At 36.2% G+C, this 10267-nt stretch overlaps 1 protein-coding gene across 2 annotated transcripts; it reads right to left on the bottom strand.

Moving 5' to 3' along the window:
* LOC109726880 lies at positions 4760–9681 on the bottom strand. 2 transcript variants are annotated; one of them, XM_020256714.1, is made up of 8 exons: positions 9363–9681; positions 8785–8948; positions 8094–8156; positions 7624–7690; positions 7430–7530; positions 6112–6156; positions 5554–6024; positions 4760–5309 (listed from the first exon to the last, which is right to left on the bottom strand). In XM_020256714.1, exons 2-8 carry the CDS (start codon positions 8917–8919, stop codon positions 5139–5141), a joined length of 1053 nt encoding a protein of 350 aa, XP_020112303.1. In that variant the 5' UTR covers positions 8920–8948; positions 9363–9681; the 3' UTR covers positions 4760–5138. The 2 variants fall into 2 exon arrangements, with proteins under 2 accessions (XP_020112303.1, XP_020112304.1); XM_020256715.1 differs by having other exon boundaries at positions 9368–9681.

Genomic DNA, 10267 nt, shown 5'->3' with positions numbered 1-10267 from the left:
TATCTTATTCGGTATATCTTCTTAATTTATTCAAAAATTTTGTATATGTGATTGATAAAAAGTGTGATAAGATGTTTAAAACTGAATACTATGTTCAATCTTCAAGTTATTTTTTGGATAAAATAAATTACTTTGTAGTTGAAATATGTTATCATACTAAATTATAGACAACAAGATTTTTAAAGGAGTAAAAATCAAATTTTTTATTTACGACCATTAGATAAATAAAAGATGTCATCGAACTCTACTTTAATAAAATGCCTATGGCTTTTTCAAGAAAAAGAACAGTACTATTTCCTTTAGTCATCCTCATTCTGTCGGATCGTTGGGGCTAACCATTAATCCCAAAATCTCGAACTGTTAGAAATACGCAATCAATTCACTTAAAACGTACAGATACAGCGCCCACAGGTCTCGATTGTGACTGGGCCCAACCAGCCTCACGCCACTTCGAACATGACTCGGTCCACCCAGCCTCATGCTATTTCGAACATGACTCGACTCAACATGACCTACCGCTACAGGAGAGGATACTAGCCCATTTAAGCCAACACATCCATCTGTGTTCTTTTTTATTTAATTCTTGTCTAACAATATTTTAAACCTTTTTTTGGTGTTTTACACTCATCATAAGATGATCAAAAAAAAAAAAAATGGTGGATGAGTTTCTACAACTCGATGTTTTAGCAAATGTGATCATGATAACTTTTTTAATCTAGTAAAAGAAGAAAATATTTATAAAATTACAAACGTTACACAATAAAAAAAAAAATGTCCAGGGTTAATTCAACCAAATAAAGTTGAGGGGTCCATTTCAAATGACTATTTGTTGAGTGGATCTCACCATATTTTTACTCTTTTTTTCCCCCAAAATAACTCTATATTCTAGGGTGGCCAATTTGCATAAAAAATTCATAAATGTTGAGCTTTTGCAAAATTGTGCCGCCTTTTTTGATTTTGCAGATTCGATCCGAATTTTCAGCAAACTGACCAAAATACTCTTATTACTTTTTCTCTCTCTTTTTTCTCTCTCCTCTTTTTTTCTCTCGTTCATTTTTTTTTCTCTCGCTGAAGAAAGCAGCAGAGGCAGTGGAGAAACAGTATAAATATCTCTCAAAGAGTGCAACTTACGTTTAAAGTGTATAACTTTCATCTTAATAGATGTAATTTACATCTGAAAGTGTGCAATAAAGGAGAAACAGTATAAATATCTTCCAAAGTGTGTAATTTTTGTTTAAAGAGTGTAATTTTCATCTTAAAGCTACAGTTTAAATCTTAAGTAGTACAACTTATATCCATTATAGTGCAACATTTTTTTAAAACAGTGCAATTTTATTTTAACGGTGCAATTTCATCTTCATCTTTCTTTTTCTATAATTTTTTATCTTTATTTTTCTTTCTTACTTCTTCTATAATTTTTTTTTGTCACCCCTCCGGCGACGACGCTGCTAAGGACCCCCCGCTCCGAGGCTGCAGCGCCGCAGCGACCTCCACGGTGTCGGCGTCGACGAAGATGCGTCGTCGTCGAAGGCGGCAGAGGAGGAGGGAGAGGAACAGGATGAGAAGGGCGAGAGAGGCGTCGTCATCGGAAACGGTGGAGGAGAGTCAGAAAGAGAAAAAAAAAAAGTCGCGACGCGGCCTCGACGGAGTCGGAGGCTACGAAGGTGGGGGGTGCGCGGGCGAGGGCGAGAGCATGAGGGTGAGAGGCGAGGCGGACCGTTTCCGCTTCCGCCTCTGCCTCTGCTACCTCTTCAGCGAGAGAAAAAAAAAATGAACGACAAAAAAAAGAAGAGAGAAAGAGGAAAGAGAAAAAATAATAAGGGTATGAAAATCCGGTCCGAATCTGCAAAATCGACAAAAGTGGCCCACTTTTATAAAAAAAAAAAAAAGAAGCAAAACTAGTGGATTTTTTAATGCAAATTGGCCTTCTAGGATTGATCCAATATAGTTTTATTATTACAAAAAAGAAGAAATAATTAAAAAAGAAAATGTAACACGGATTACAATCCTTTTGGGAAAAATGTATGGACACCCCCTCAACTATAGGACATTTGGAGATGGCGCAATCTTTTGAATTTAATTAATTTTAGGGAAAAAATTAGGAATTCCCTCANTGGGCCGTGCCGGCCCGGCACGGCCCACATTACATCCCTAGGTTAATTCAACCAAATAAAGTTGAGGGGTCCATTTCAAATGACTATCTGTTGAGTGGATCTCATCATATTTTTACTTTTTTTTCCCCAACAATACTCTATATTCTAGGATGGCCAATTTGCATAAAAAATTCATAAATTTTGAGCTTTTGCAAAACTGGGCCGCCTTTTTTGATTTTACAGATTCGGTCCGAATTTTCAGCAAACTGACTAAAATACTCTTATTACTTTTTCTCTCTCCTTTTTCTCTCATCTCTTTTTTTCTCTCGTTCATTTTTTTTTCTCTCGCTGAAGAAAGCAGGCAGTGGAGAAACAGTGTAAATATCTCTCAAAGAGTACAACTTACATTTAAAGAATATAACTTTCATCTTAATGAATGTAATTTACATCTGAAAGTGTGCAATAAGAGGAGAAACAGTATAAATATTATCCAAAGAGTGTAATTTTTATTTAAAGAGTATAATTTTCATCTTAAAGCTACAGTTTAAATTTTAAATAGTACAACTTATATCCATAATAGTACAACGTTTTTTTAAAACAGTGCAATTTTATTTTAACGGTGCAATTTCATCTTCATCTTTCTTTTTTTATAATTTTTTATCTTTATTTTTCTTTCTTGCTTCTTCTATAATTTTTTTTGTCACCCCTCCCGCGACGACGCTGCTAAGGACCCCCCGCTCCGAGGCTGCAGCGCAGCAGCGACCTCCACGGTGTTGGTGTCGACGAAGATGCGTTGTTGTCGAAGGCGGCAAAGGAGGAGGGAGAGGAACAGGACGAGAATAGCGGGAAAGGGCGAGAGAGGCGTCGTCGTCGGAAACGATGGAGAGTCGGAGAGAAATAAAAAATAAAAAAGTCGCGACGCGGCCTCGACGGAGTCGGAGGCGTTGAAGGTGGGGGGTGCGCAGGCGAGGGCGAGAGCATGAGGGTGAGAGGCGAGGCGGGCTGTTTACGCTTCCGCCTCTGCCTCCGCTGCCTCTTCAGCGAGAGAAAAAAAAATAAACGACAAAAAAAAAAGGAGAGAGAAAGAGGAGAGAGAAAAAATAATAAAGGTATGAAAATCCGGTCTGAATCTGCAAAATCGAAAAAAGTGGCCCACTTTTATAAAAACGCAGAAGTAGTGGATTTTTTATGCATATTGGCCGTCTAGGATTGATCCAATATAGTTTTATTATTACAAAAAAGAAGAAATAATTAAAAAAAGAAAATGTAACATGGATTACAATCCTTTTGGGAAAAATGTATGGACACCCCCTCAACTATAGGACATTTGGAGATGGCGCAATCTTTTGAATTTAATTAATTTTATGGAAAAAATTAGGAATTCCCTCAAATTCATTAATAATTTTATTAAATTTAACAATTTCAAAAACTTTTTAGCTAACAAATTCAAAATAATTAATGATTAATGGAAAATAAAACTATAAATTTTAATAAAATCCTAACTAGAATAATTTATTTTCATATTGTTGAAAGATAAAAAGTTCTATTAAAAAAAAAAGAAGGCTAAATTACATAAAACCTTCATGTTAAAACCCGATTTTTCACTTTTCCCCCTGTCATTTAAAAACCTACACTTTGCCCCTTCGTAAAATGAAAAATATTCACTTCGCCCCCTGCTGTTAGTAATTCTTTAGGGTTCCGTTTATAAATATTATTATATATTTTTTATGCCAAAAATGTCCTCAACCTTCTCTTCTGTGAATATAGTGAGGGGTAAAATGGTTATTTTATCATTACAGTTCACACCGTATCCCCTGTAAATATTTTTCATTTTACAAGAGGGCAAAATGTAAGTTTTTAAATAACAGGGGAAGAAAGTGAAAATTTGGGTTTTGACAGGGCGTTTTCTGTAATTTAGCCAAAAAAAACCCCTAAAGTTGAGGAGGTAATTTCAAACAGGAATTTACTTGAGGGGTCTCCATACATTTTTAGCACGGCTTTTGGACAGTACGATGAAACCGGGTTGTGAACGTGCTAGATTTTTTTAAAATTTTTTTTTTGGAGGTAAAAGTGCGTGGAGACCCCCTCAACTATTTTTTTAAATAATTGACGCCTAAATTTTTCACTCTTTTGAAATAAAATGATTTAGACCGAAAAATAGAAAGCTTATCAATTTTTTTTGATAATTTTATTAAATATAATAAGTTTAACCACTGTTTGACTTAAATACTAGAATAACTGAAATTTTTTTAAAAAATATATATAAGTTAAAAAGGGCTAAATTAATAAAAAATGAAGTTGAGGGCTGTGTTTCAGAATTGCCAATAGTAGAGGGGTCTCCATACATTTTCAGTTTTTATATTTGGTAAACTTCAAATACCACCCCTATGATTTCGCACTTTCTCACTTTAATATTCTGTGGTTTAAAGTGTATCAATTTAGTACCCTGTGGTTTTATTTTCTTTTTTCGTCAGCTTTTCCGTTAACATTTCGTTAAATTATATACAAAAAAACTTCAGATATCCATCTAGATTTATCGAATATTCACTTTAATACCTTTTAGTTTTAACATTGTTACTGATTTAGCGAAAAAAAAATTGCCAAAAAGAAAAAAAAGAAACCATATGGTACTAAATTATTACATTTTAAATCACATGGTACTAAAATAAGAAAGTGCGAAACCACAACGGTGGTATATCAGTTACAATACATACAAGTGTACAATCACACAATGCAACATTTCTCATTGTTTAATCTCTCTAAAAAAAAAAAAATGCATATGTAAAATGTAAAAATCCTCAATAAATCTGTGTATAATATCAAAGTAATATCAAAGTATAAAAATCACAAAAAAAAAAAAAAAATAGAGAAGAATCAAGCTCAATGTTCTAAAATGGTAGCAAAAATTTGGACCTTATTACCAAAAAATAAAAGAAGAGTTTTTTATATATGAATAGTATATTACACAGTATGAAAGAGTAAAAATGAATGAATGCTTTTGGTGTTGGGGATTGATCTTGTATTATTAGCTGCTTTTAAAATGCCTCATTTGAAGAAGAACTTCCAAACTTCCCTGTCGGCGAGCTCGGCAACGAGATGGGCGCCGAAAACACCTTCCTCGTCGACGAGAGCTCGCAGTTGCCGCGCCCCGCAGTTGGATCCGACCAGGTTCTTCTTCGCAGCGAGATATAGGACGCCGTACGGCGGTCGAAGACACTGCATGAGAGAAACTTCAGTTAAGAGCTAAATATAAGTAGTAATTTTTTGCAATGTCGAAGCACTCTTTATGTTTTCGCAATTTTCGAGTGAAAAGAAGAGAATAAAAAGCTGAAACTCTTGTCATTGATCTTCAATTAACGATTCATGTAGTTTAGTTTTGTTGTTCTCCAGCAAAAATAAGAACTGAATACCGACATTACGAATTCGACTTCTGAAGTTAGGGATGTTTGAGGATTCAAACCTTGGTTATAAGCGCGTAGAGCTTCTGCAGCGAGCTGGATGAAAAAGGGACTTCGGATATTAGAATAACATCGTAGCCACCCTCTCCCTGATCCACCTCGCTCGCTCTCTCCCACGGGCGGCTTCCCGAGAGCTTCCTCGACCTCCGCGAGCAAGAGTCACGGCTAGCAGTGCTTCCGTCCTGGCTGCCGTTGCAATCCATGAAATCGTCCTCGGAGAAGCTGAAGTGCGCCGGCGGAGTGGCTGATAAGATGTCCGTTTGAACCACGGAGAGGACGGTGTGGAGCTCATCCCAGCTGCCAGCGTAGAAATGCGTGTCGGGATCCAGTTGCTGCTGAGACGGAGTTACGGGGCTCTCCGTCGGCCGGCTCTGCCGGTCCCGTGCCTGCTCGAGATTCGCTAACACGTTGGGTATTGTGCGGCATCTTAAGGTTTCGGCATTTGAGTCCTGGAAGTGCACTGTGGAGGCTCCCTGTGGGAGATTTGGTCAAGAAATCAGATAACATAGAAGCATATGTGAAGAAAAGCTAATTTCCGATGAATAAGAAAGGAAACATACCTTCAGGCAAGCAAAAATTCCAGCTAAGCCAGACCCGCAAGAAAGCTGCAAATAAATAAATAAGGAGATTAAAGAGGTTGAATATTACACAGTGTCGGATGTTCAAAGAGAGGCTAGTTTTGGGAAAATGAGTGAATCTCTACATAGAGATGGTTTTATGCAACGATTTAAGTGCCCTTTAACACGGATCGTATCCACCACGCCGTATCGTGCCAACAAAATATTGGTAATATACAGCTCTCATACTCAAAACTCTCTTTTCTTCAAATTAATAAGTAATTTTCTCAAGAAAGTTCAAAAGATTTGACAAAAATACATAATAAACAATTATAATATTTTATTGCTAAAGAAAATAAATATTTCATGTCATTAAGTGTTGGCACACATGTATTTTCTTGTAACCAGCACACGTCGGCACTACCCAGCACGCACCATGCCGACAAATTTTCAGTACGACCCCGTGCCATGGCACGTAAATCCATAGTTTTCTGACAATGCAATTAGTGAAATTAAATTTTGCAAAGAATCCATGGGTATTACAGCACGAAAATGATTAAAATTAACAAGTTATAGCAACTTTTGGAACCATCTAAGAGTTAACATAGTTTAGTGAAATCCTATAGCTTTTAGAGCATGCAAAGCGAATTGAGCCCCAAAATTACGAAGAGCTAATGAGACAACTGTTCAAAATGTACAACGAAAAGTGGAAAGGGCATAAACATCATTTCAATTAGGAAGTAATTGTGTATGACAATAAGGTCATCTAGCAACAGTGCGAACAATGAAGCATCAAACTAAACAAGCAAAAAGAGAAAGATAGGTCAACCACTAGTAATAATTTCCGACTGAATATAAGCAAAAGATGGCATGCATAACAGGCCAAATTTTCAGATGTCATATGTATCTCGGACTAGAAAAGGAAGGTATTCTTGCAAAAGAATGCAGTCTGAGAAGCTTATAGAGTACTCACAGAAAAGTAATTATGGTAATTGTGCAGAGTTAAATCCTTGATTAAGATCAGGTGATGAAGAAGAACTAACAGGCAGATGATTACTAAGCTAAAGTAGTACTTTATAAGGATATATTCTTTTCCGTTATATCTCATTGGAATAATGGGCACTTGATGACATTTAGAAGGAAGAATTTGGAATAGCGAACCTACACTCGGTTTACCTTTTTTTTTAAAAAAAAGAAATTCAATGATGATCGCTCAAGTATGGTAAGAAAGGAAGACATAAAACTTGACTGTGATAAATTAAAAACCAAGCAATATAGCAAGCATAAGGTTCTGAGGCGATAACTTTTGGCAAGAAGTTACCTCTAGAATTCTTTTTCCCCTAAAACTTAACAGCCCATCACGAATCTCGTTCTTAAGAACGTTTACAAGAGCGATCGAACTTTCCCAATACTTCAGAGACCCTGAAAAAAGCTTGTATGATGAGAATTTACTTCGAATGATCACTGCTAAAACTTTATACTATGAAATCCACTCCCACGGTCGTTTAGACTTACCGTCCGATTTTGATGGTACTGCGTCTGAATGTGAAAGCCCAATCATATCAGCGACACTAAGTCTTCCCTGAAGCACAAATAAAGCAAATAAAAAAACAGACAGAGAAAAAGGGCTTGTTTGGCCTAGCTAGAGCTTCCGTGGAAGTGTTGATTTAAATAAAGCTGTCAGAAGTAGTACTGAAAGACTTTTTTTTTTTCATAATATCCTCTACGGCTTCTTACTGTCGGAGAAGCAGAAGAGTGAATTGAAGCTTATGTTTTTGGGCCCAAAAGCTAATTTTTACCTTCTTGCCATGGCCACAAATTTCAAACTATATGAACTTATGGCGTAGAGAAGCTTTTTAAAAGCTAGACCAAAAAGGTACTAACATGTGGCCACATTGGTTTAAGCAATAGAGCAACTACAAATGTCAAAACTAAAATGAAAAACAACAAAGCATAAGAATGAGCATCTAGGAAACACCCTTCACCTTGAAAATATTAAGACCTTGTACATCAAGCTTCTCTCCGGCATACTTGTATGGATGGGCATTCTGCAAAAGTCAAGGGAAAAAAAAAATTATTAGCAGCTTATTTACAGGAAAGGAACAAATTATAGACTAGCTTTCAACAAAACAAACATGATACAAAGAAAGTAAATCATTCATGATCAAGACATGAGAAAAGAAGAACAATCAGAAAAATAGATGCCCATTACACAATTTTCAAAATTATGTCGCTAAAACTTCGCAGAAAAAGACAGTCTCCTTTTTAACCACCAGAGGACCGTTACCAACAATTTCGAAGAAATTAAAGTAGGTTGAAAATAGAGAGAAGTTTCTGTCACCTAAAAGATCGATCTGGGGGAAAACAAATCCAAGAACATACTTAATATCCCCAGTTCCCCACTCATGCGCATGATGAATATAACAGACGCGTAGAACTAAAAGGTGAGGGGACAGATGGATATTTAGCCCATTTGGATTTCAACATAGTGATTTCACCCAAAAATGTGCACGGTCGGAAATGAACCCACAACCTCATGGAATTGAAGGCCGGAAGTTTAGAATCGGCTCCAATTCAATGGCACCTAAAAGATGGATCTAATAGGAAATAAATCTTGATCTAGAACAAATAATATCCACCAAAGGATTTCCTCTTAGACAATGATTTTCATATTACCTTAGAAGAGAGAATCTCAACTGCAGGTGAAGGTAGATGCAGATCTCTCTCCGAAACAATAGAACCATAATTGCCGGGCTTATCGTTGGGCAACAAGGCCGGAAAGCACTGGAAAAGGAGTGACGGCGCCCGCATTCTCTTCTTTCTTTTCAGAGTTTTAGAATCTAAACAACAAAAGCAACCAACTCCTCATTAGATCAGCTGAATACAGGTTCTTATGCAGTAATACTACAAAGTTTGAGAGCTCTAGTGCACATCAAATCCCTAACAAAGATGATCTGAACTTTTACTAGAGTATCCTAATAAACTAAAAACCAGCGTGAAGAAGCTATTAAGGGGAATTGAACCAATTTCATGTATCTGTCACCATTTTTTTAAAGAAAAAGCTTCAAAATTTCTAGGAATTTAAGTAAAATAAATTAATCACAAGAATTCATATCAAATCGGAATAAAATGGGATAATAACGCAAAATCTCCCCAAGATTCCAATTTTCAAACTACAATTCACGTCCCAAACATCAAAATCTAAAGATTATCAAATAAATCACTCAGCCAATGGAACGAAAAATAAAAATTACCGTACTAGAATCGAAGCAGCGATCCGGAACCAGGCGTTGTTGGGAGAGAGAGAGAGAGAGAGGAGGAGGCTCTACAAGATCAACAAAGATAATACAGCACAAACGGGAGATCGAAGCTTCGCCGTGGAAAACCTAACACCAACCCTAACCCTAATTTATAAACCCTAATACACGGCATGGGCGATTCCAAGTCAAAATACCAAACGCATTATTACAAAATAAGAAGACGAAGACGAAGAAGAAGAGAAGCTTCCAAGCTTCTCCCATGGCCGGTGAAAACTTTACGACCGCGCCGACCTTTCCAACAATGCCCCTGTCCCAAAATACCCACGTGTTTCCCATAATACCCCTATCCTAATATGCCCCCATGTGCAAGGATTAATTGCACGTTGTTCCCCAACCTTTTCCTATTTCTTATTCTAGTTCACATTCTTTTTTTGCAAAATGTATGCGCAATGCACATCACATGTTTTAAAAATGATAAACTATATAAGAGGTCCCGGTCATTTACCCAAATTTCAAACAAAGTCCCTAATCTAATAACTGTTGCAATTAGATCTTAATCTTTTATTTAAGTTTTAACTGAGTAATTAGGTTTTTAATCTTTCACTCAGAGTTCTAATTGAATCACTAATTTTTTTAGTCAGATCAAGTATTTTTTTTTTTTTTATAATAAAACAACTACTATTGCAAATAAAATTGTTACATCACCTTTTCAAAGACTAGATTTAGAAAAATGTTTCAGTTTTTATAGGTTTTTTCTTCTTCTTCTTTAGTATTTATATTTAGTGAAGTTCTCGCTCTGATCCGTCCAAAAAATATAGAAATATATAATTTATGTTGAATTCGTCCTGATCCGCCAAGTAAATTAAGCAGAAGGTGGAAGATCTCTTTCTCAAAAATTT

This window comes from Ananas comosus, linkage group 21 (genome assembly GCF_001540865.1).
Source record: "Ananas comosus cultivar F153 linkage group 21, ASM154086v1, whole genome shotgun sequence".
NCBI classification, from domain to species: Eukaryota; Viridiplantae; Streptophyta; class Magnoliopsida; order Poales; family Bromeliaceae; genus Ananas; species Ananas comosus.
Note: the sequence above shows the minus strand (reverse complement) of the source record. Positions and strands in the feature narration are given on the sequence as shown.